At 38.0% G+C, this 27,510-nt stretch overlaps 1 protein-coding gene and 1 long non-coding RNA gene across 8 annotated transcripts in view; one reads left to right on the plus strand and one right to left on the minus strand.

Moving 5' to 3' along the window:
• Positions 1-27,510, plus strand: part of tcf4 (transcription factor 4) — a 176,419-nt gene that overhangs the window by 83,869 nt on the left and 65,040 nt on the right. For 6 of the 7 annotated variants that reach the window (XM_032570801.1, XM_032570804.1, XM_032570803.1 and 3 more), the window contains 2 exons: positions 10,814-10,940; positions 12,373-12,422. In XM_032570801.1, coding sequence (XP_032426692.1) covers positions 10,814-10,940; positions 12,373-12,422 — 177 coding nt within the window. Of the gene's footprint in view, positions 1-8,666; positions 8,767-10,813; positions 10,941-12,372; positions 12,423-27,510 lie in introns of those variants that run through there. The other variant, XM_032570807.1, reaches the window with a different exon arrangement.
• LOC116724988 (uncharacterized) lies at positions 17,753-22,210 on the minus strand. The gene is made up of 2 exons (XR_004340304.1): positions 19,242-22,210; positions 17,753-18,488 (listed from the first exon to the last, which is right to left on the minus strand). It is a non-coding gene; the product is annotated as an uncharacterized LOC116724988 (long non-coding RNA).

The raw sequence follows: 27,510 nt of genomic DNA on the forward strand, positions 1-27,510 counted from the left end.
AAACATGCCGTTTTTCACTCGTATAATCACATTTAAACGTTTAAATACTTTGATTTTCCTGTCATGTTTGCTCTGCAGTGTTTATTCACAGCAGAAAATCAGATTTTTTAAAAACAATTACTATAATTATGAAATTGCTTATAATTCAGGGGAGTAGAACACCTGAAAAGAAATTATTTCAGCTTATTGTTATTGGTAATAAAACACAAGTATGGAAAAAGAGAATAATTAGCTTTTACTTCTGGAAGACAATCGGCAAACATTGGGAAGAAAAAAGTGCAAAAACATTAATTACAGTAGCAGTGTGTCCACTGACTTCATAATTTTTGAAAATAAATTTGCTGAATGGAAACACATTAATTTTGAGAAACTCTTGAAAATGTGTTTTTTTTTTGGCCGCATTGGTTTCGGTTTATTTCACAAAGCTGTAATGGAAACATTTTTTTTTTGGCATTTTACGAGTCACATGATCAACAACCGGATGTTACTACTGACAGAAACCACGAAGAAGACAGACAGGAAGCAGTTGGACGATCATAACTCTGAACATATTGCATTTCATATTTAATTTATATATTACATTACATTTGGGAATATTAACAGTTTTGTAGAGATTTGTGATGGAAACACAGCTTATGAGTGAAGGAATTTTACTTAAAGGATTTCGGAAACTTTGACCTGTTTACGCCGAGCTGCAGGGCTCTAAAGACATCATTTGAAGCACTCTGTGTTTCGGCCGTTTTGCAGTTTTCTGGAAGTTTGTCCCAGATTTGTGTTGCATAGAAGCTGAATGCTGCTTCTATATGTTGGGTTTTATGGTTTTTATCCAAACCCAGTTTGACTTTTACAATTTTCTATTTAGATTTCACGTCGGAATATTGATCCTGTGTCTGATTCACACTGAAAATGCTACGCAAAATGATCCGTGTGATATTTTTTCCAGTAAGGTTTTCTGTTGTGTTGTTAAAACCAGTTTTTATCAGTGAAACATGTCAAGTTTTTTCAGTTTCAAATCTTTTTTTCAGCTAAATTATTTTCAGTTTCAAAAAATGTCTTTGGAACTACCTTTATGGCCATAATTTAGCTCCGTATAGTCGCTGTGTTGAGCTGTCAGTCATGACTCAACACCCCATATGTATCCCCTATCTGAGGCTCTACCTCCAATCCAAGCAAGGTCAGACGTTTAAGTTCCTTTTTCCTTTTAGTTTATAAACTTGATGGCACCCATTTAGCTCCATACAGCTGCTGTTTTTGGTTGTCTGGTTTTTATCAGTTTGAAACTAAAAAGAAAGAAAAGAAAAACCTAAAACCTGATCTCAAAATCAATTTTGAACTTTTTTTTTTCAGATTTAAATAATTATTTTTGGTAATTATTTGCATAAATATGCAAATATTTATGCAAATATTTGCATAAATATTTTTTGGCCCCAACTTTATGGCCCCAGTTTAGCTCCATATATTTATCTCTGCATTAATAAAGTAATAACTGCTGTTTTAATACAGTATGTGCACCAGCATAACTACTGTTGTCTATGCATGTTATTAGACAGTACTAGGAGATTATTTGCGTAGTAAAAACCAAAGTTTTGATTCATAAATCGGAGCGTTTTCCTCTCCAGCTGCTCTCCAGGTCCGAACGCTCAACACGCAGATCCAGCTGCTCGGGCTCTCCAGAGACTCTCAGCCGTCATTTAGTCTCATCTGCCGACCGCACAGATCGACTCGGCTTTATTTTGTTTTTGCCATCAATCACTAACGCACCTTAATGCAGACGAGCGCGCGCAGGCCTGTGTGTGTCGACGCCTGAGCTGTGACAGCTGACGGTGTGTGTGTATGTTTTGGTATCCGGACCACCCAGAGGATTGTTTACTGTTTCCATGTTATGTGAAATTATTAAGCTGTTAGAGATACAGTCAGGGTGAAAAGGAAGCACAGCCCTTTATGATATCTACAGATCTCATAAAAATCATTATTTATTAACGATGAAACCAAAATGGAAGAGTTGGGTTTGGTCCACCTTCATCTGCTGAACAGATGGACTCGGTCTGGAAAACTTTGGCCTACAGAAAAGATCTTGTTCCACTCAGTGAGGGTTTCCCTACCCGATAGTCTGGAAGAAATGGTTTAATTTGGGACAAAAATGCATCTCCAGCTGCTGTGGTTCTTTCTCTCTGCTCTGAGTCAAACCAACCTGTTCCCCTCCTGGCCTGTGGGGGCGCTGCACCAAGAACCACTGAAGGAAATGACCTGAAAACCTCTGAAGACACTGAGCGCAACTTCCTTCTGCACCAAATCGAAGTAAAAATGGAGACGTCAGATTTTAGCAATTGGAAGATTTCTCAAGCCATTTCTCCTGCTAATGCTAGGCTAACACGTTTGTTTAGTTGTATTTACCCAGAATGCCCTGCGCTGTAGTCCACTTCTTGCTTTCGGAGCGGTCTCTGGCCCGCTTGGTGTTTCCATATGCATTCAAACTAAACCAGAGTTCACTTCAACCCAACCCAGATGGAGGTTTATAGACAAATCGCTTTAATCCAACTCCTGTCCGTCTGCCTAGAAAGTCTGGTTCGGTTGATGTGAATGCTAATCGACCTCTGACCTCTGGTCCTCCAAAAACCGGTCTTAATTCAGATGAAGTGAACTCAGGTTTGGTTTGAATGCATATGTGAACGTCAAGCAGACCAGAGACCGCAAAAAAAAAACAGGAAGTGGACTACAGCGCAGGGCATTCTGGGTAAATACAACCAAAACTCTAGCGTTAGCCTAGCGCTAGCTGAAAAAATGGCTTGAGAAATCCTCCAACCAATAAAATTTGACGTTTCCATTTGGTGAAGGAAGTTGCTCTCAGTGTCTCCGGAGGTTTTTGTGTTGTTTCCTTCAGTGGTTCTTGGTGCAGCGCCCCCACAGGCCAGGAGGGGAACAGGTTGCTCAGAGGGTTTGGTTGTTTTGACACTAGCTGCTTTTCCACTGAAATTATGCAAATTGGAATAACGAAAATATATTTGCTTGATGGAAAGATGACAATCTAAAAAGAAGTCATCTGAAACTGTAACAAATATTGTGATTTATGTCACCAATTGAATCCATATCTATTCTTGAATTTTTTTAGATTGTGATGCGATGAGTTGCTTTTTGAGATCTCTGGTTTGCTTCCTGCTGCGAGACAGGTTTTGTTTAGGCCAGTATCTGGTGAAGTTGAGGTAAAACCGGTTTAAGGTCAGCGGATCTGGTTGCTTTGTGCGCGAGGCGGCTGGGTTTGTTCCAGAAGTTTCTGTCAGGCATCACGAGGCGACGCGGGGAGCTCCTCTGTCAGCCGCTTTAACCCTCTCCTCTCTCTGATGTGTCGAACATCAAACGCTGCGCTGTCACACGTTACACACACACCGCGCGCCAACAGCTGGTAACAGACACCGAGCAGAGCTGAGCTGTCACATCCACACTGCAGAGCTGACACACACACCGGCAGATCGCACACACTCCTCACATCCAGCCTCCATCAGACGACGAAGAGTCAGCGGATATTTTCCTCTTCCTCCGGATTCTTATCTGTGACAGATTAAGGGACGACCCGGGGACGTTTTAAAATTATTATTATTAAAGGACGACGTCTCACTCCGGTTATCTTCAAAAAGTATTCACACCCTTTCAACTTTTTCCTCACTTTTAACATATTTATTGAAGTCGAGAAGAAAAAATTAAATACTTTTAAGAATAAAAATCTGAAAAGTGTGTCATGCATTTCAGACCTAAATTGTTAATGCTGAACCACCAAACACATAAAAAAACTATAACATTAAACATAAAATACTTAACTGAAGCTAATGCTCAACTGCTACAATTATTTAAAAACAGAAGCTAAAGCAAATTTACTGAAATCATAAATTACTTAGCTTAAGCTAATGCTAAACTTTAAAATTTATTTAAAAAATAGGAGAAACTAACACTAAACTGTTAAAAACATAAAAAAAATTTAAAGAATCTAACACCAAACCGCTTAAAACATAAAATACTTAACTGAAGCTAATGGTAAACTGCCACAATTATTTCAAAAATTACCAGAAGCTAACACCAATCTTCTAAACACATAAAAGCAGAAGCTAATGCTAAACTTCTAAACACATAAAAGCAGAAGCTAATGCTAAACTTCCAAACACATAAAAGCAGAAGCTAATGCTAACTTGCTCAACACATAAAACATTTTTGGAAGCTACTGTAATGTGCTGAAAACATAAAATACTTACCTGAAGCTAATGCTAAATGCATTTTAAAAAGTAGCTGAAGCTAACACTAAAGCATTAAACATATTAAGAAATTACCGGAAGCTAATGCTAAACCACTTAAAAGTTTAAAAAAGATGTTTGGAAGCCAACACTGAACTGCTAACAAACTGCTCAGTTATCATTTATGTATTTATCTCTTGATCCATTTTAGCTTCTTCCATCTGATTTTTAACTGTTTTTTGAAAATATTTGGTTTTCTACGCCTCTTTAGCTGCTTTTTCATGATTCTGTCTTGTGTTGGTTTTCCTTTCTCTCCTGTCATTCATCATGGTTTGTATTTTTCTGTTTTTTACCTTTCCATCTCACCAAACACTCGGCTAATTGTTTTCTCCCTCCTGTCCTTAATATTTCCTCCTCCCTTCATCTTGAATTCCCCCACCTCATGCTTTCCATCCTTTTAATTGCATTTAGGATGCTGCCAGATACTGCGAGGTGTAATGTGCTGTCTGATTCCTCTCTAAGTGTTCTTAAATGATCACTATTTATTTGTCAAGCCAAGCGTTGAGCGCTAATTAAGGAGAAATGCTTTGAACTGCTCGCTGTGTGTGATTGGCTGTTAGCGTGTGAAGCCGATGGAAGACAGAGGAAGACGTCTTGTTGAAGTCAGTCCTGCTCTGAAGCGTTTGCTTCGTTTTTGGTTTGGTTGTTTACTTTATGGGATGAATCTACGACGGTTTCACGGGGAAACAGACTCAAACTTTCAGATATTGTTGGACATGATTGACCAGAACTGAACCCAGATCTAGTTGAAACTGTTTTTCTGTTGAGGTTTCCGTCCCAGCTCCAGTCATTGAGTCCCACCGTCCGGCAACTGTAGGATTCACTAGAAGCCATTTTTAACCTTCATAGTCCAACTGAGACCTCCAGTATCTCTCACCTGAGATTGGAGGTCAAAGTTGCAACATTTGTTGCATTTTCAGTTGCTGAAGCTCAAAACAATTAAAACATTTGAGCAACATGTTGCCGTCTTCATTTACCCAGAGAGACGATGATGGATGGATGGATGGATGGATGGATGGATGGATGGATGGATGGATGGATGGATGGATGGATGGTTGGATGAATGGATGGATGATAGAAGGATGAATGGATGGATGGATGGATGGATGATAGAAGGATGAATGGATAGATGGATAATGGATGGATGGATGGATGAATGGATGGATGATAGAAGGATGAATGGATAGATGGATAATGGATGGATGGATGGATGAATGGATGGATGATAGAAGGATGAATGGATAGATGGATAATGGATGGATGGCTGGATGGATGGATAATGGATGGATGATGGATGGATAGATGGATGGTTGGATGAATGGATGGATGATAGAAGGATGAATGGATGGATGGATGGATGATAGAAGGATGAATGGATGGATGGATGGATTCAAAGTTGGATGCTGGATGGTTGAATGATGTACGGTTGGATGTTTACTTGATGCTAAGATAAAGAAATATTGCTGCTCTGTTCATTATTGATTATTGATTTTGGTTGAACTGTTTGTATTCGACCTTCTGGACCGACAGGAAGTGATCCTGTCGAATCCGAGCTCTCTGATTGGCCAACCAGCCTCAGCCAGAACCAATCAAATCCAATCTTCTAGTAACAAATAACTGGACATCTTAATAAACCCGCCTCGGCTTGTTGAGCTTCCCATCCGTCGTTCCGTTGCCACTGAAACCCGTTGCCGTTGCCGACTGGGTCCCAGCTGCTCATACAGACCATAATAACCAAGACGGATCACCAGAGAGCGAGGCGGAGACGCACGGCGCACACAACCAATCGGACGGACACACCACCGGATCGCTTGACGCACAAAAATAAACGCATGCAGATACGAACGAAGCCGTCCTCCATGATGGATGGCTGCCTGAGTCCGACACAAGCAGCGTTACCGCAGCGACCGCCTCCTCCGCCCTCGCGCGGCTCTCACGTGTCATCAATTTCCAGCGTGAGAGACGCGAGGAAGGAGGGAGGCAGGAGGCAGGAAGGAGTCATTAATTACCAGGAAGTGCTGGCGAGGCAGCGGCGCACCTGTACGCCAGCTGACACACACACATCCCCGCGCACGCACACACACACACTCCTGAGGGAGTCGGACCCGGAGGCTGCTGCTGCTGCACGGAGAAAACCAGCCGAGACGAAGAAGCTGTGGAGGTTGTCTGGTCAATAAAGGATTTTAATTTAGAAAACCTTTGGAAAAAAATGTGAAAAATGGAGAAATACTTTTATTCTGCTCACAGTGTGTAGCGCTAGCTTAGCTAACAGCTAACAGTCGCTCCAGTAAACACCGGGAAGTGTCTTGTTGTCCTGATATTTACTGAACTGGACACTGTAAAACTGTAACATACAACAAGTAACACCTTAAAGTTACAATTATTAATGGACAACAAAAATATTCAATATTTAATTTTTCATGAAAAAAAGATTTAATGTCACCAATTGGATGAATGTGCTTACATATTTTCAACCTTAAAAATCATACATATTTTCTTGATCTTTTCTCCTTTTGCTGTTGCACACTTTTCAAAATGGCCGCCATTTTTGAAATGGAGAATATATGTTTGTACTAAAATCAGCAGTACTTGTTGTCAGTGGTGAGCACAGCTAACCAAACCGTTAGGTTCACTAAACACCAATTTGTTAAACAAGAATATTAGCTTTGCTAATGCTAAACCGCTAGACACATAAAAAATTTACAGAAACTAACACTAAGCATCAAATACTTAACTGAAGCTCATGCTACACTGCTACATTTATTTAAAATGAACAGAAGCTAATATTTTCAGCTAATGTGCTGAAAACATAAAATACATAGCTAATACATTGCTAAACTGCTAAATTCATTTTTTAAAATAGCAGAAGCTAACACTAAATCGCTGAACACTTTAGAAAATTACCAGAAACTAGTGCTAAGCTACTTAAAATGTTCAAAAAAATTATTTAAAACTGACACTAAACTGCTAAGTACAGGATGCTAACGAACGAGAACCATTTTCAGCCCAACCTTTAGACGCTGTTTCCTTGTAAATAAAAAGTTAAAAGCTTTTTAAAAACAAACATTTCCATGAATGAAGCGTTGCAGTGAACGCCTCGTTAGCTTGTAGCAGAACTCCTTTTTATGTTTGTGATGGTGGGACAGAAAATGATTATTTATTTCCTTGGATGTTTCTAGTGCAAATATTTAGTGCATTTGGGGAAAAAAAACTAGAAAACTTTTCAGCAAAGATTTAAGCTTATTTTAGCCAAAATGTCCTTAAAATTGATTTTTAAAGTCTTAGTTCAACTGACAGATTATGTCACTTCTAACATGGTAAAGTGTCTTGTTATAAAAGGAACTGATACTTTTTTAAAATCGATATTAAGGTGTCATTGATGTAAAACTTGCTCCTATGTTTTGCTGAAAAGTTACTTTTGTTTTATTTCCATAAAATAGACAGAAAATACACTGTAAGACTTTGTGTTTTTGCAGTGTGCTTCCTGTCTTTCTCGTTTTAAAACCTTTTAAGAAGTGATAATGGCCTCTGAGTCACTGATTTTCCACCAGAATTGTTCTGGACTCGGCTTCCCCACGTCATGATGCAGCCTCCACCGTGCTTCCCCGTGCGGACGGCGCGTTTTCAAACTGCTACTGCGACGTTTATTTCCGATTTAATTCGTCGAGAAGCATACGGTCCAGGTAACGAGATGCAGTCGGGCCAGACGGGCGTCCTCCTGCCTCGGCGACCCCGTCTAGTTGCCGTGGAGACCTGGCTTGACGCTCGGGTTTTTCTGCAGGAGAAAAGAAAGAAAGGCGAGCACAATCACTGAGACCCTTTTTGTTTTAGTGGGAACCTCCTTTTAGCCCCGATGGCGGGCGTGCACCGAGCCCCACCGGGGCGGCGGGAACACTGCGCGACTGTGCGCCTTTCTGTCTGGCTGACTTTATTTAAGACAAGGGCCCTTTTGTTTTTGGGCCCCGGGGCCGAGGGCGGCCCTGTAATTGGCCTACTTAGGCCCTGCTTAGCATGAGAAAAGTCTGCGCTAACTTTTTTGTTTTCAGACGGAACAGGTTCGCTGATGAGAATTCAGATCAGGAGGAGAGAGAAAGAGAAAACACCCTCCCTCCTCCGCGCCCGGAGTCTAAACACACTCCTCCGCCTAAAACACACCACACGCTAATTACTTAACGAGGAGCTGGGAAAAAAACATGTCAGAGGAGTCTATTTACGGGCGGAGGGAGAGGCGGCTTCTTTTTCACCTCCAACAAACTTTCTGCGCCACTTTGAATAAAAAAGAAACCCTCTCTCTGCCTGAATCGGCCCAGATGCCACTTGTTGCTGCAGAAATCACTGAACTTAATTAGCGGGACAATGTGTGTGTGTGTGTGTGTGAGAGAGAGAGAGAGGGAGCGCTGTGAGGCGTAAACAGAGCCGCGGCTCAGAGTCGGAGTCGGTTTGAGTCGGGAGGTGAACGTCATGGTTCTGGTTCTGCTGGTTCCAGGTAGGATCGGCCTGAAAAACACACATCTGTGACGTTTCTGGGTTTGTTTCGGTTAGTTTCTGCTCCGGTCCAGATATTCACACCTGAAATTATACCAGGAGTTCGGAGCTAGAATGGAGATTTAACCTGCAGTAAGTTCTCAAATAACTTTTTACTCAATTAAAATATTTAATACAGTTTATTTCAGAGTCTGTAATTAAGTAATCAAAATTAATTGGAAAAAATTATGTACTCTGGAAATCTTATGAAGTATTTTTAGTAGCACTTGAAATAACACTTTTTTTATTTTATTTTTTACATCAATTTTAAGAAATTATTTACTGAAAAGAAGCTCAAATTTCGTCCTGAAAAGTTACTAACAAGTTTGATTTTTCTTATTTTAAGTGTATTAAGATTTTTGCATTAGAACCTAAAATAAAAATATTTGGTCAGATTTTGTGTTTTTGCAGTTTGTTTACAAAATAAGAATAGATAAATTATTGAATAAGGTTTCAGGAAGTCCTGATCATTCAAGGAGCTTCTTTAGAAATGTGGGCGCTGGCGTTAGCGTTAGCTGCTTCCTGCTTAGCATTCAGATGCTAATTTAGGCTATCGTAGCTTCACTGATAGGCTAACTTCTTTTAGCACAACTTGAACACAACAATAGTCTTTTCTAGCGTCCAGTCGGATCGATTTTTGAAGCAGAAATTAAAATCCAGCGGACCAGAGAAGACGTTTCTGTTGCTAGCGGCTGTAGTTTGTGCATCAAATTTACAGGCGTACCAGAAACATACAAATATTCTTATTTTTATGTTATTAAATAATGAAAAGTAACATTTTACAGTCCTGATCCTGGTGTCCTATAGTATTATTTATGTTGATAAATGTTGTAAATGTGAGGTTTTAAAAGCTACTTGGCCGTCCTGCAATGTATAGCAAACCAATTTGTCATTTAATTTGAAAATTAGTTCCAAGTCAGTGAGAAAATTTTTCTGTCCAGATATTTTGTTTTGACTCTGAAGACTCAGCAGTCAAATAAAGAGAATGAGCTGTTTTTCAATTTGTCAAAAGAGGTTTCAATCAATCAATCAGTCAATCAATCAATCAATCAATCAATCAATCAATCAATCAATCAATCTTATATAATATAACTCATTTCAGCTACAAAGCAGTTCTAAATGCTTTCCATCATAAAAACATAGAGTAGTTGTATGGAGAGGCTAAACAGTGTAGGAACTGCTGCACAAGGTGGTGGTAGTATCATACTGTGGGTGTTTTAACTCTTTAATGTTTAAATCTATTTGTATTTATAAAAAAATTTAATACTTGACTTTTTACTGCCAAAATTGTGTAGAGACGTATTTAACGATTACACAAAAAGCCTAGAAGCCGATATTAAATGTCCCAATGAGCTAGTTGTAACTCTGACCACTAGATGGTGGCGAAGAGCTTCCAGTGAACTTATTACTGTGTGTAAAATATGCATCAATAGGCATTAATGGGATACAGCATGACTTTGTGGTGGTTTGATGAAAACGTAGCTTTGCCAAAGTCTGGAAGAACATCCAAACTTTTCCCTTTAGAGCAAAGAAAACGTTAAGAATGGTGTCCAAAAAGTGGCCCGGGGGCCATTTAAAGGCCTTGAAATGATTCTCACAGCGGTCCAGGTGATGCTAAGAGACGTTTAGCTGAAAAATATGGAGGGAAGTTTGGATATAGTTGTGATTTTAATGTTTGCAATGATAAATTCAAATTTCCAGCTCTGGTTTTTGTTTTGTTCAGTTTTAGATAAATAAGTCAGAACTAGGTGGATGCAGAATGTTTTTGTTTGTTCTGAATAAAAACTTCTAAAACTTCTTGGTGTTGAGGTTTAGTGAAATGTTTACTTACAGATCTATTTCATTTTGAGCAGTTTTTTCCTTTTGTTATTGATAATTATTTAGCTAATGCTATAATTGTTAATTATCTAGTGCTAAATAACGCTAACATAATTAGCCTAATGATGCTAATCAGTCTGTTTCTCTGGTTCTGTTGTGTTTTCGGTCGCCCGCCTCTCCTGACCCTCCAGGCGGTTCTGGGCGGCGAGCTGGCGATGGGCAGCCCCAGCGCGGCGTCGCCCACCAAGCCGGCGGGTCAGTACTACCAGCACTACGGGTCCAACCCGCGCAGGAGAGCGCTGCACATGGACGCCATGGGTGAGGCTCCTGTTCCTCTAAAACTTTTTCTACAGCAAAATATTTTTTATGTTATTTTTCTTTGAAACATCACAGAGGTTTCCAACATGAGGTTCTCAGCCCCAATGTGGGGCTAATGAGATGTTTTTGTTTTATTTATTTTTTTATTCTAAATTTAAAGACACATTAACACAAGTTCAACAGGTTGATAAATGGATAAAATGTTTTTAAGTCAGAAATCTCAAAATTATGTTAAAAATTTAGCAATTTATTAAATAAATTCCTGGCAGTGGCTTTATTAGGCCAACACTTTTGTAATCATTTTTATTTTTATAAATAAATACATAGAACTAATTAGAACTAGCTTCATAATGACAAAAACAGCTTTTTATCGCTTTATTTAATGTTAAATACAGAACTAATTTCAATATTCAGATTGTTAGGATGTTCTTATTTTCATTATTTAGCATTTACTTTTATATAATTTAATAAAATTAAGTAATTTTATATTATATTGTCCTTTTTTTTGCAAATTCATGAATAATCTCCACATACAGCCATAACAATTGCACATAAAATTGCTTAGTTTTATTTAATTTGCTAGCAGTGTAGTAAATGTACATTTTTAATTGAATAAAATGTTAATTACACGCTAATTAATAAAATATATAGTAACACAAGCAGAGTTCTCCTGTTAAGTGCAGCTTAAATTGTGCTTCTATTTTTTTACACTGAATGCTGAATATAAAAACATATTTTTGTTGAAATGTGTCACCCTGGTTATTGATGTTAGAATATTTTGCCGTCCTGATTTAAATTTCTACCAATCAGTGAGCAGCGAACATCTGGCTGAAACGGAGACGAACCGTGTTTGGTCGCTTTAAGAACAGGACATAACGAAAACCTTGGGGGCTTTCAGCCTTCAGACGACACACACACACACACACACACACACGCACGCCCAGACACACACACACACACTTTAATAGAAAACGCAGCTAATTTTCCCATCACAACCTCACCTGCTGAATTAATAGTAGCGTCTCCTTGAGAGAAACTCTGAACACTAATATAAATATTCCAGGAGCTGGCCTCTTTTTGTGCTGCTCTCTCTATTTTTGCCTTTTTTTGTGCTTCTCTCTCTATTTTCTCTTTTTGGTGCTGCTCTCTACTTTTTGCCTCTTTTTGTGCTGCTCTCTCTATTTTCTCTTTTTGGTGCTGCTCTCTACTTTTTGTCTCTTTTTGTGCCACTCTCTATTTTCTGCCTATTTTGTGCTGCTCTCTCTATCTCCTGCCTGTTTTTGTGCCGCTCTCTCTATTTTCTGCCTATTTTGTGCCGCTCTCTCTATCCTGCCTGTTTTTCCTCCGAAGCGTCTTTCTGAGCGGCGCTCCTGTTGACAGGAAGTGGAATCGCCTCTTAAAATCACCTTTTGCTGTTTTATTTCTCTTGCAGAGGTCCACACAAAAAAAGTGCGGAAGGTCCCTCCCGGCTTGCCGTCCTCAGTAAGTGATGCTGGTTTTTGGTGAATAAAAAGTGCTGATGTTTTCTTTCATTTGTGGGATTGAAGGATGTCCCTGCTGGGCTTCCGTATGGACAAAGTGATGATGATGATGATGATTCTCTGGTTTTAAGGCGTTTTTGTTAAATTACGACCTGCAGTTTGTTTATAAATAACAGAGGATGTTTATTGTATTGTAATATGTTTATTAATGTTTCAAATGTTTCATTATAGTTTTGTTTATTAGGGTGTTTCTTGTTTTTTGCAATTAATTTCAAGTTTCACAAGTTAAACACAAATTATTTTTCCTTTTTCAGTCAAAATATTTAGTTTTCTAACTTTAATATTTTACAGTTTTTTAGCTTTTGAGTTTTCTGAAACCGTTTTAGAAGTTATTGAAGAAGTTTCTCTTTACATTATTTTTAGTTAATTTCTTCATTTTTGTGGCCAACATTGAACGTATTAATAGTTTGTATAGTTACCGTTGGTTTTTTTTTAATGTTTTGCAGCTTTAGCAGTAATTCTTTAATTTTTAAGCTTAAATATTTTTACAGATTTGTGTTTAGCTTTTATGCTTTTTAAAAACTTCTTAAAGTTTTTGAAGAGTTTTATTTTTTAAACGTTTTAGTTAAATTTTTTATTTTTATGCTCAATATTGAAAAGTATTCACAGATTTTAGTTATTTATATTTAGTTTTTGTACCTGTAATTTAAAGCTAAACTTTTGTACTGATTGTTTTTTTTGAGCTTCTCATGATTTAAAGTTTTTTTATAGATTTGATTGTTTTAACGTTTTTGACGTTCTTTTACTTTTTTTTTTTTTTTTACAGATTTTACCGTTTTTATAGCTTCTAATTATAGCAATTGCTGCATTTTATTACATTTTAGTTATTTAGAAGTTTATTTCACTTCTTGAATTAGTTAAAACTTGATTTTGTTTTTTCACTGTTGATCCATATTTTCTCGGCTCTTTCAGTTATTTTCTGTTTTTTAATTGTTTTTCTTCCAGTTGTGTTTCTGGGAGCGTTATGTTTGATCGCAGCCGGTTTTATCGGATCGCAGAGCGTCTCTGTTTGCGTTTAACATCGATGCTGCTGCATTCGGGTTCCATGTTTGCTGCTTTTGCTGCTGTTTGGTTTTAGATTTGAAGCATTTCTTTAATATCTCGGCGTTTGTGTTGAAGTTGGTTTTTCTTTTTGTATCGGTTGCTGCTCGGGTCTTTGCTCGGGTCTTTGCTCGTTAACGATGGCTGAATATGCAGCGTGTCGGCGGGAGTCCGTTTTGTCCTTCCTTCCTTCGGCGGAGGAAGGAGAGAAGAGCGAACGGCAGGAGAGGGAGGACAGGAAGAGAAAGATGAGTGTGATCTGAAGAGTCCAGGTCAGAGGTCGGATTTTCCGTCAGTAAATCCTGATGGAAGCGTTTCTGCTGTTTCCACCTGCAAACTGCAGTTTCACTGGACGATCTGTGGCCTCTTGCAGGAACGCTGCGTTTTTTCTTCCTGGTTCTGCAGCTTCTTCCTCCACTAAACGTTGCTGGTAGCGAACAGTTTGGTTGTCGACGGCGTTCTGGATCCGTCCGGGCCGCCGTCGCCTGGCTTCCCGCCGGTTTGTTGGCAGGAGGCGCCGGTTTGCTGTGCAGGGGAGCAGAAAATGAAGCCGAAGCTTTGCAGGTTTAAGTTGGTTCTGTAGAGCCACCGGTTCTGGTTTCATAATCACTGCTCTGTTTTCTGTGATTTCTTTTTGAAGAAGAAGAAGAGCTGCTAACTTTCTGAACACCAAACCACTAAAACACAAACTTCCAGAAACATCTTGTTTCCAGGAGCTGCTGTTGTTTCTGTCTGTAATTACAGAAAATATAAAAACTTTGTGACTTTCTGTTGACTAAATTCATCAGAACTCGACTTTAAAATGCAGATTATTTCTGTTTACAAAACTGATGAAATACTGGAGGGACAGAATAAACATCTGATATTTATTTGATATTATTCCATAATATTCACCAGCAGTTGGCACCACGAGCTAAAAATGTAGCTATGCTAACTCTAATCATAAATATTAATTCTGCTAACGCTAAAACGCTAAATCAAGACGGTACTTATTTGACGCTAGCGCTATAGAGATATAATAACATGGTATTTAGTGGAAGCTAATGCTAAAGCATTATAGTAACATGGTTTTTAGTGGAAGCTAATGCTAAAGCCCTATATTAGCATGGTATTTAGTGGAAGCTAATGATTAAGCACTATATTAGCATGTTTTTTAGTGGAAGCTAATGCTAAAGCCCTATATTAGCATGTCTTTTAGTGGAAGCTAATGCTAAAGCCCTATATTAGCATGTCTTTTAGTGGAAGCTAATGCTAAAGCGCTATATTAGCATGGTGTTTAGTGGAGGTTTTGCTCAAAAGCTGCATTTCTGTGTCTTTGTGTTTTTGCCTCCAGCCTGCAGTGAAGCTCATTGTGTAGATTTGTGTAAGCTAATAATAATTTGTGGTTTTAAGTGTCTATATTTCACTCTGTGTTGCTATATTTGACACGTTCTCCACTTTAACATTCCTGCTACTTGGGTAGGGAAAACCAAGAAAGCCAAAAAGATGCAAAATTTGTCTTGTAATAAAACAACAAACAAGCAAAAATCATTAAAATCAGCGATGTCAGGTTAAAAACCACAGACTAGTTCATGATGTTCCAGGTGATGTTAATCAAATGTAGCCTTGATTTAACAGATCTCAGTGTTTAGACGGTTTTTCAGTTCTCTGGAAGTTTGTTCCAGATTTGTGGAGCATAGAAGCTGAATCCTGCTTCTCCATGTTGGGTTCTGGTTCTGGGGATGCAGAGCAGAACCAGAAGAGCTGGGAGGTCTGGGAGGTTGCTATGACAACAGCAGCAGATCTTTAATGTGTTGTGGTGCTAATCCATAAAGAAGTATTTTAAAGTCTTTAAATTTTACTACATTTATTTTAGTTTAAGCAGTCGAGTTTAGCTGCTGATTGCTACCGGCTGTACTCACCGTTAGCTGTTGAGTAAAGTTACCATTAGCGATCTAGGATACTTAATGTTAGCTGTTAAATGTAGATATCAACACCCACCATGTATGCTAACGGTTTGCAGTCTATTATAGTTAGCATTAGCAGCCAAGTATAGTGACTGTTAACTGGCAATGTACTTACTGCTATCTAGTATTGCAACTTATTGTTAGCAATATGGTATACTCACTGTTAGCAATCTAGTATAGTTACCATAAGCTACCTAGCATGCTTACTTTTTGCTACCTACCAAGTAAGCTAACTGTTAGCTATTAGCCATGCTAATTGTTAACAACATAGTATAAATATGTTTACTGTTAGCTACCAGCTATACTAATTGATAGCCGTAATAGCATCTCCCTGTTAGCAATCTAATATGTTGCCATTAGCTAATAAATATGCTAACTGTTAGCTACAAACGTTATGACCTGTGTTGTGTATTGTATACTTGCAGGTAGTGATCTGGTAGAGTTACCGTTAGCAACAGAGTACGCTCACTGTTAGCATCACCTGTGCTAACTGTTAGCAGTTGTTGGAGTTGAAGTAAATTAAATGTTATATTATATTCTGTATATTCTGATTAAATGATGATTTAAGTTGTTTGTTGTGTTTTAGGTCCAACTCTGTTTCCTTTTAGCCTCTTCCTCATGTTTTTAGTGACTCTTCAGCGCCGTTCCTCTATTTTCTAGTTAAGATGAGAAAAATTGACATATATTTTGTTGATTTCTTCATCTAAATTTTTAGCTTTAGTCGTATTTTGGACGATTATATTTGGCTTGTAGGTATTTGTTGAAGATTTGATGGGTTTGAACCAGATTTATCTGTAGACAGGAGTATAATAGTCGTCTGATTTTTAGGTTTCTCTGTGATATTTGACATCCTGAAGGCTGCAGAACTTTACAGCCTCGTGTTTTTATTGTTTTATGGGTTAGGTAACGTTTCCTTTGTGCTGAAACCCTCCCCCTCTGTTATTCAGGCGCATTAAGAGAATAGAAACAGACATTTTCTCTGCACATCTTTTCCATTTGCATGATTACACACAAGTGTTATTTAAGTTGTTTTCCTCATTGTTGTGTTGCCCTCCCATATGCTCCATTTAAGGGGAAAACTCTTGTCTGTTTTCTCTCATCTCTGTTTCACATCAACCGCAGACAAAATGGCTCTTTTTCCTTTAATTAATTCATTTCTGTCTCTCTTTTTCTCCCTGTCTCCCTGCGCTGCAAGTTTGTTATTGTTGTTTCTCAAATTTAGTTTGCTGAGCTGATGATTTACTTTGAGAAACAATTAAACGTCACTTGAGAGGAGAGCGTGGGACGTCTTTGTAATCAAAAGAAAATTAGGCATCAGTTGCTAACATTAGCAGGTTGCAGAGTTTCTTTGTTTTGTTTTTTTTCCTTTAGATATCATTGTTTTGGTTAATTTGTTGTCCGCGCTGATAAAGTCTGCAGCTCTTCCTCTGAGCTTTGCTAATGTCGTCTGAACGATGGAGGAAATCCAGATAAATATATCAGAGAAAATGAACCGTAAAAATGAAGCCATTACAGAGAAAACAGATCAACTGATTAACGGCATCAGGTGGCCTCCAATTGCAGCTTCATTTTATTCATTTGTTGCAGTAATAATGTCAAATCACTGCAGGTTTTTATATAAATATGACATTCATGCACAGAAACATAATTCATAAAATTCCATTAATATTTTTTTGTTGATTTTTAATCAGAAACACAAAGAACAAAAAATAAAATCCACATGAATAACTGAGAAATTAAATTCCTCCTCCACATTACGTCCAAAATCAGGAAAATAAATTAAATTACATTTTAAAAAGACTCACATGCTTTTTGTCTGATTTGTTTTCTTATCCTATTTTTTACTTATTTTACAAAATTCAACTTTTTGTCATTTAATACAAAATCAACAAATCAGAAGTACTTAGAGGCCAAATAAATGTGAAATAATAATAACAATGAAATATTAAAATAAAAATCAAATAGTTAAACTTGATTTTTGTATGATTTTCTGTATTAGAATAAATTTTATTTAGTTTCCACAATCTTTCAAGCTTCACTGAACAAATTTATTCTGTTTATAAGAAAAAGATTTGAGTCACTTTCTATTAAAACACTTACTATGTTTATTATTTATTAGTTTAATGAGTTAAATTGGGAGGAGCAAAGTCGGTGTTTCAGTAAAAGTCTCTGCTTGTTCTAAAAGCTTGGTTATAAAAATCTTTGTGATGTAATTAATGTTTTCTATTGCAAGTAAAATCATTTTTCTGATGTTAAAGTTATTACTTTAATCCAGGTTAAGTGGTTAAAAATTAAAAGTTTACTTGAGTTGCATTTGGGGGCCAAACAAAATCACTCTGAGGGTCACAAATGGCCCGTGCGCCTCATTTTGAACACCTCTACAACAATAGTTCTTAAGTAAATTTTTTGTTTGTTTTTGTACCAAAATAAATAAGCGTTTTAATTTCAGCAGGTTATGTACTGTGGACTCTGTAATCTTTTTGTTTTTGTTTCCTTTCTGTTCTGGAGGAAACGTTTCCGTCTGACCCAGAGCGGCCGTCCTCGGCGATCCGCCGCCGCCCGTCTCTGAGCGGCTACTTCCTGCCTCGCCGGCGCCCCCTCCCTCCGCGCCTCAGATGTGGTTTTGTTTAAAGTTGACAGCGTTAATTAAATTAAGCCGGGTCTTGCAGAAGGCGCAGTAGGAGAGCCGGCGGTCCCCGGTGGGCCGTGGGCGGATCAGGACCGGGGGCAGAGCTGCGGTTCGGTGAGCCACACTGCCCCCCGCAGGCCGCCCCTGGGACAGCAGCTGAGTCTGAAGAGACGTTTCCAGTCTGAGCTGCAGTTTGGGTTTTCCTCCTGACTCCCAGCGGAGCCGGTTGGATCTGAGGTCCGTTCTTCCACTGCGCGCCGGATTGTTGTGCAGAAACAGGAAGAGGAATTTAGAGCAGCTTATTGTTGCCTGAATCATCTGGCATCCTGTTATTTCTGCCCGTTGGTCTGAACGATTCCAGTTCAGTTTGATGCTGCTGCAGAAAGAAACACTTTAAAATAAACCACAGTTACATTTATTAAAATATGAGTTTGGCAGGAAAAATGCTAATAGACAAAAATATAACATGATTTTAGTAAAATAATGTAAGACAGTAATTTAATTTGATTTAATAAAATAATAATTGCAATCTAAAAGTAAAAATACATACAATTTATTCTGAATTAATTGTTAAAATTAAATTATAACCATTTTATAATCATTTAGTAAATTATTAAATAAAATATTTACTTTAATATTTTATTTATTAAAAATAATTCCAATATAGAAGTAAAATGCTTACAATTAATTTAGGATAAATTCCTCAAATTCAAATTTAAACTAATTATTTGATTTAATTCTCTAATTAAAATATTAATAATAAAATAATTTAATAATAAAAGAATTATTACAATATAAAAGTAAAAATCCATACAGTTAATTATGAATAAATTATTAAAATTAAATCCCAACTGAAATACTAACTTTTAAAATTATTTATTTTTATAAATGACTTAAAAACAAAAACAATTCAAAATTCTGATTAAAATCTTATAATTAAAAACTGCAAGCTGGTCATTTTGACAAGTTAAAGGGATCAAAAATATCATGTATATTAGTGACTATAACAATCAAAACAGACATATTACAACATTAGAATGAATAATTTTGACTTAAAACATGACAAATAAATTTTTTTAATTTTGACTCCTTTTCTAATGAAATCTAAATTCCAGTTTAAATATTGAAATAAATAAAAAAGCACCAGATTTCTCTCTGAACTGCTCCGTCCGCTGCAGAATGACCTCGGCTCCTCCAGAGTGAAGTGGTGCTGAAATGACGCATGTTTGTGTGTTAGCATGCAGCTGAAATTAGCAGCGCCGCAGCCGGCCTTGGCACGGGATGGCATGAGAAAAGAGGAGCGGACCCGCCTGCAGACAGCACAAAAACTGTTCCCTACAGAATAAACATTACTGCACATATTTAGCATTAATTATTGACTCTACTTCTCATACGTGTGAATTAGGTCCTCTGGTTTCTGCTGCTGCTGATTTCTTTGCAGCTTTAGCTTTTAAATCAAATGTTTTTCAGCAGATTTCTGATTTCAGACAAACTTGGATTTGGTGTGAAAGCTGCGGCCGCGTTAATGTTTATACAGAAGAGCCCCAAAGAGAGTTCAGCCAGGAATGACCTCATGCTTCTCACACACACACACACACAGCCGGACAGCTGTGTTTTCTGCTCTGTTTTCTGGATGCTTCACTGAATCATTTCTCATAAAAAAGCTCCTGAAATTCATCTAAACGTATAAATTCATGTTGGTCATTTAACACGTGAAGGAAGCAGCAGAAATAATGGAGAAATGTCGGAAACGTTTCCGTAGATTGACGTGTCGTTCGCTCGTGTTAGGCGCTCAGCAGTTTTCTTGGCTTCATCCCCAAAATGTCCCACACTGCTACGCCACAGCCGCCATTTTGTGTCAGATGGGAAGCTGGCTAATTGAATTACAAGGCATCCGTTTGTGTGTGTTGGAGTGAATAATTTGTGTATGTGTGCTCTCTCTGCAGAGGCTCTTTTCATAAAAGTTGTTTTTAGCACAAAACTGGACATAAATTCATTTTATATTGCTTTAGTTATATTCTGTATATTAATTTATTTTGTAATTACAGACATCTATGCTCCAATTTTATGTAGTTTCTGCTAAATTTGCTTTATTATGTCATAGTTTTGTTTTCTAGCTCTAATTCTGACTTATGGCTTTCATCTTTGGCTATATCGTGTTAGCTTTGCTAATGTTAGGCTAAATTTTGGGCCATGCTAGCTGAATCTGAGCTGTTTGTTAGCTTAGCAAAGTTATGTAATGTTCTCTCTAAAATGTTGTGTTGGTCTGATGCTGTAATGGTAGTCATGGTTACAGCTTGTTACCAAAAATGTATCAAACTGCAGCTAGCTTTGACCCGAATGGTGCTAAATTTTAACATTTTGTTCTGGTTACGTCTTGTTAGCTTTTGTGCTATGTTAGCTGAAACTATTTCAAACAACAGTTATTTCTGTTCCAAATTATGTTACATAATATCTACAGATAAGTTAGAAATTTATCTGTACAATCTGAGTGCTGTGGTAACTCTGTGGTTTGGATATATTATGCTAGCTTTGCTAATTCTAGGCTAACTTTTTTACCATGTTAGCTAAGCCTGAGTGTCCTCTGTTAGCTTAGCAAAGAATTATGTTATATTTTACCCCTAAAATGTTGTGTTGGACTAACAAGTGACGATTAACTTTTGCACTTTGTTCAGTAAAACGATTTGAAACTGCAGTTAGCATAGCATAGCTCATGCCGTTCTTTGTGTTTGCAGAAAGACCCAAGCTAGTCTGGATTTACTTTCAGCCTGTGAATATTAAATAGATTGTATTTTGTCTGAAAATCGTTGAAACTGTTGAGTTTGGTGAACAGAAAAACCTCCTAATGACATTTTAGTTTGTTTTTCAGGTATTAGTTCATCTCTAATTTAGATGTCTGGTTGTTGTGTGTTTGGTGCCACACATTAGGTGATGCTAAGCTAACGCCATGTTACCTTAGCATTAAACTGCTAAGCTAACAAGAATCCTAGATGAAGATTCAACACTCAAAATTTACTAATCATGAATTGTACACATAAAAAATTAGTTATTATTGTGTTGTAAATCACCATTAAGAAAAAATAAAAACATTCATTCATCTTCATCCTGCTAAAATAAATAAAAATAACATTTTATCAACATGTTGACTAATAAACAAAATCCCAAAGAGACCTTGGCTGTTCTTGTAGGATTAGCTTTAATTATTTCTTTGGCTCTAAGTTGGAGACACCATTGCTTTGTATGGATCAACAGCTCTAACCAAATGATGTATTTATGTTTTTAATTGAATATGTCTGTGTTTTATTATCATTAGTCACTCCAATTATGTTCCTGTAACATGTTTTAACATGTTTTAAGTATAGCAATCCTTCCTAATCACCACATTTTCCTGTCAGTTCTTGATCCCAACACCTGATCTTAACTGCTAAATAATAAAAAACGATTACAGTTTATACCTTACATCGCCTTACACGCCTTTTCCCAATGAAATGACCTCAGTTATTCTTGCTGCCTTCTTGTCCTTGTGAGGACAGTCGGGTTTATAAGGACCTCTGTTGCACACACATTGTCAGTTCCTGCTGCAGATGTGAACGCTCCCGGATGCATTCCTGAGCCGAACTATTTGGCCGCAGCCAACAGGCGGCTTTGAGCGGCGCTCTGATTCGCTCCAAGGCTGTGATGGAAATCACATGTTGTCAGACACACATTTTACTGACGCGCACACACTCCATGCAGGAATCAATGGCATAAAAAACTGCTTCAAGCCGTTGATGTTTTGTTGGAAAGTTCTCAGTTGTCGTCCTCAGCTGCACCAAAATGCCGAACTTGTCGGGTTTTTGGGTATTTTTGATTTATTTTTAGCGTCTTCATGGGAATAAAAAGTTACATTAACTTAATTTTTCAAGCTTTTCTTGTCATTTGAACCACATTAGGGTGAAATATGACTTTGTTTCTGCTGCTTAGTGTTTTATAGGAGTTTCTGACAAAAAACTGATAGTCCAGTAGATTTGGTTCAATTGGGACCGAAACTTCACCATCTGCTCCACCTGCAGCTGCTGTGGTTCTCTGAGTCAAACCAACCTGTTCCCCTCCTGGCCTGTGGGGGCGCTGCACCAAGAACCACTGAAGGAAACGACACAAAAACCTCTGAAGACACCGAGGCAACTTCCTTCTGCACCAGATGGAAACAAAATGGAGGCGTCAGATTTTAGCCGTAGGAGGATTTTTATTTTCTCTAGCGCTAGGCTAGCGCTAGGCTAACGCTAGGCTAACACTAGTGTTTGTTATATTTACCAAGAATGCCCTGCACGGTAGTCCACTTTCTGCTTTTGCAGCGGTCTCTGTTCCGTTTCACATATAGATTTGAACCGAACCAGTTCATTTCCAGATTAGTGAAGTGACCTCACACCTCACCAAACGAACCAGACTTTCTAGACAAACGGACTCAAGTCGGGTTAAAGCGGACTGAGCTGGTTGGGATGCACCTTAAACTTTCCTGCAGGCTGTAAAAGGGAACAGTTACAAATCTGTCCATTGGCTAACACCCTCGGTCCCTGTAGGGTCGGTGTCTTCAGCAGTCATTGGTGCTGGTATTCACCAATGAATACCAGCACCAATGAGAACACCAATGAAATGGATTGGCGACGTCCATTCCATCACAAGGTGAGTTCAAGAGTTTCTGACAGAAAAGTCAGTAGTTGAAATCAGAGAAGGTCCTTTGGAAAATAAAGCATGCTGTGCTGTGCTTGCCTGGACTAAGGATATTGGTACCTGGACTAAGGTGGTGGATGGCAGAGTTTAAGGATTTCCTCACTGTGCTGTCGGGAGAGTCTTAAGACTTGGGGGAAGGTGAATCCTTCACCTCATGGCGCCCAGGGTGAATGAGATCTGCCCATAGGTGTTGTAGATTGTTGTGGTTTATTGTCTCTTGTCTGGAACATTAGTGGAGCGGTAGATCCGGTTGGTGCTCCCAGTGGTAAGAACAGGGGAACCAGAGGGTGTGTTCTTACTATCGAGGGTTCACTCTTCTCATCCTCCCTGTGAATTAGTAATCCTGGGGGTTGGAAAGGACGCCCCAATGAAAACTCAGCTCCTGGAGGAGCAGATTGACTTTTAGAAGATCTTTGACTCTAACTATGTACCTTGAGGAGTGCTATAGGTGCTGCTGCAGTAGTGTGTGGTACCTGGGTATTTTTGATGGTCTATCTGGTTCTTGTGTAACCAAAGTAAGCATTGAGTACTCTGCCTCTTGTCTCCAATCCTGTTTGTGGAGTTCCTGGCAGGATCTCAAGGTCTAGTATCAGAGAGGAAGGTGCCCGGTTTGAAACCCTCAAGGTCTCGTCTTTGTCCTCTGCAGATCTTGATCTATTGGCGTCTTTAAGAGGCAAGGTTCTTTCTGGCCATGAGATTTTCATACTTCACAAGAAACAAAGTTTTAGGAAGTCCTCATAAATCCACTATACAGCAATTTCTGAATAATATTTCTCGGACATAGCAGAAGAAAACCAATACAAATGGCTGAAATGAGCCACTTGTATATCATGACTGTTGAGTCCAGTCACCTTTGTTGAGTGACTGGACTCAACCTTGAGGTGAGGAACCCCATCATCCACATGGAGGATCATCGTTCCTTGTTGGCACCTTGGTTTGGAGGTTTTTAGGGCTCATCCCAATCTGAGGAGACTTCAGGACAAAACAAGGAGCCATTGCAGAGACTATCCCTCCTTCTTGGTCTGAATATATTTGGTATCCCCAATAATGAGCTGGAGAGTGTTGCTAGGGAGAGGGAGGAATGGCTTTCCCTCTTGGATCTGTTGCTTCTGTGACCCCATCTTGGGTTGGAGGAGATAGATTGATGGATGGATGGATGGATGGATAGGCTATTAGCTGGTTCATGAACAAAGGCTGATTCATGTCCTTCTTCTTCTTGGCGCTACATGTCAGTTTGGCTGTGGTTCCTTTTTCCTTCAGGCAATGAGGTGACGCTCTAGCCAAATGACCACAACTCTTTCCACAAATAATACAGGGAAAAGTCAAAGTCCTCTGTTTGGCTAAAGACAAGAACCAGGATATTTTTTACCTTTGTATGGTAGGCTGTTAGCATCCACTGAGCTGAACTTCAAAGGATGGCTTAAGCTAAATAAAATATCTTTAGTTGAGCAAGAACATGGTAACACACTTCCACAAACTTTACAGCTGATATGTTTAACTATATTTAAAACCAGATGAAAAGTCTGGGCTTGGCAGACTGACTTTTCCTCCTGTTAAAACTTTATTGTACCCACTGCTGCCAAGTTCCACTTCCTCAGAGGGAAGTGTTGTTTTTCCTTTATTCAACAGATGAAAAGCCAAAGTTATGATATAATCATGGATAATTGAAACTGGAAGGATATATGGATTCATAACTGACCCTTTCCTAAAACTGTGTTATGTGGATAGTTGGATGTTTAAATGACGTTGTGAATTTAGAGTAAAAATAGGTTTTGATTTATATCTAGGATGTTTTATGAGCAAGAAGATTTAGTTAAAGGGATAATTCAGATTTTGTCTCACCGGGTTACTGTTAACATGTTTTCATAAATCATTATTTTACCTGTAGTATTGTTATAATCTCAAGAAAGATCAACAAAAAGGCCATTATGCTTTATGAAAACTGTTTTCAAACCAATGTTGTGCTGGAATTGGACCTTAATTATTTACTCGGCTGGCTGTTTAAAACAACAAAAGAGTTTTTCTATATTTATAAACTAAGATAAAATAATCTTAGTTTATAAACATAGAAAATTTACTTCATGTTCCTGATTGTTTTTCCTGTATTGTATTATTTTGAGGTTAATAGCAGTTAGCTTGCTGAACTAACTTGTAGCTAGCAGACTAACACCTAAAAGCTAGCTAGGTAGCTAATTGTTGACATCAATAGCAGTTAGCCTACTGCACTACGTATTAGCTACAAGGGTAAGCATTGAAAGCTAATTAGCTAATTGTTGAGATTAATAGAAGTTAGCACGCTGCACTGAGTTTTAGCTGTCTGGCTAACAAGTTAAAGCTAGCTAACTAATTGTTTACATTAATAGCAGTTAGCTTACTACTCTGCATTTTAGCTAGCTAGAACACAGACCATCAAGATCTGCTGAACGTAGCCGCCGTCACCTTAAACATCATTTAAATGTTTTATAATTTAAGTGGTCATGATTTAAAGTGGACATTATCAAAGGCTAGCTGTTGAAATTAAAGCCTTAAAGTGTAATTCACCAAGCAGTGGTGACGTTACAGTGACTTCAGACAAAAACAAAGTTTGCTTTCATACCAAGCAGTAACACCTCCTCCTCTTCTTCTCTCACACTCCAAGTTTTTTTTTTTGCACTTTTAAACTTTTTGCTAACCCCCCGCCAAGAGTTTCCCTCCAATTTGTTTCCTTTCTCGAAATGTTCCGTTTGTTAGGTTGAACAGAAAATCACAGAAAAATCACCATAAGGGCTGCTTTGCATTTTTAATTAAGAAACTAACATATGAATATATTTGCATATTATTGAGTTGCAGATTAAATCACGCATACATAATTAGCGTGCAGCAGCGCTCCTCTCCTCTATGCCTGCACTGTGCTTACCGGGTTTTTTATTATTTTTTTGGCAAGCTGCGGTTCTGATGGATGCCAGACACACAAAAACACACAGACACACCTTCTCCTGACACTCGCATGAGAAACACTCGAACAAAACCTCTCCAAACACTCGCAGTGATCTCTGTCACCCCATCGCTGTCAGTCTGAAAAATTAGCGTCTGATTTCCTCCGTCAGAATCGAGGCCATGTCAGATTTCTGATTACACCAGAAAATCAAGACTTTTTTCTTTAAAGTAAATAATTGACTTGAGGTCTTTAAACAGTTTATTAACTGTAAAAAAAAAAAAAAAAAAATTAAGTCAGGGCTGATGGAGTTCAGTGGAAAACTGTTATTAGCAGATTTACTACAGTGTGTCTTGAAGAAAAGTACAAATTTTACTGAATTTATTCATTTTTGTCTCAAATTTTCTCCTTATCCAGTTGATTAAACTCACTGAGAGTCAAGAGTTAATTTTATTTGAACATAAGGTCTTTTTTCCTCTTCATTCACATATTTTATACAAATGACCCAAACAAATGCACTAAAAAGACAAAAAGGCTAAAATCTAATCTGTGAAATTTAGAAACATGTTTTTTATTTAGTTTTTTTGTGGTTAAAATGCAGAGAAAGTTTTTAAAATTCTCTTTTTAGTTTCAAAAAGTAGAATAAGTTATTCATAAGTCAAGAATCTCTCATATACAATAACATTCTGGAAGGATATGACAAACCTTTTTCAGCTGAAAAAATGTAAAATTATTTTTACAAATAAAGTAAATTAGTGCTTTCGATTTTCTCCAGAAAAAAAATGTGAATTTTAATCTAAATGAAAAATTAACTCACCACAGTAGAGGATTAGCAGAAGTGTTCCCCACTAAAATAAATACATTATTTTGCATTAAAGAAGGTTAAATATAGCTAATAATCATTAAAAACTCTGAGATAAGATTTGATTTAGTGCAGAATGACAAGACGTTAATTAAATACCAACGTTAGCATCATTAGGCATTGACTGAACATGCAAATCAACAGAAATTAAACTTTTTTGTGGTGGTTTTTTAAATTTTGTGGTGATTTTTGCGCCCTGATATTTCCTGCCATATAATCGATATAAAACCTGATCCGTGGCTCTGTGTCCTGCTCAGCCACTCAGGACGAATAAACGTGTCATAAAAAGTAACATTTCAGTGATTTTTGTTGGCATTTTGCTCCATATAAAGTAAAGTTCAGATTAAAATGCAGATGTCGGATATAAAAACTGAAATAAGGAACTCTGGCTGCCAAAAATGTCCGTCTAGTTTTATTAATTTCTTAGATTTTTACACATGGATCCAATCCATCCAGCCCAGTTTTAAAGTAAATTTTGAAAGTAATTTTATTTCTGTTTTACCTGAAAAGGTCAAGATAATGAAAAAGCAATGCTTTGAATCCAGAGTCAGTGAAACGTTGCACCGCCGGGTCCAGAAGTCCCTGTTTGTTCCAAACCTTCATCGGTATCAAAAATATCCTTACTGTGTGCAATCAGAGAAGATAAACTGTGCAGATTCGCTTCCTTTCTTGTTTTTCTGCTTAGTTGCACTCAGCAGTGATTCATTGGGAGCGTTGGCTGTCACGTTTATGTAATGGGAACCGTGTCGCAGAACCAGGTGCTGCTACACCTGATCCCTGTTTATTATCACTTATGCTGCAGCATGAAAAGCCACCGGGGATTTCCTCCTCACGGTTCGGGTCAGTACTGTACTGGACGTAGCAGGCGATCCGCTGAACCACGGCGTAACGTCGGGGCAGAACGCAGTCAGGACAGACCTCAGCCTG

This window comes from Xiphophorus hellerii, chromosome 8, assembly GCF_003331165.1.
Source record: "Xiphophorus hellerii strain 12219 chromosome 8, Xiphophorus_hellerii-4.1, whole genome shotgun sequence".
NCBI lineage: Eukaryota > Metazoa > Chordata > Actinopteri > Cyprinodontiformes > Poeciliidae > Xiphophorus > Xiphophorus hellerii.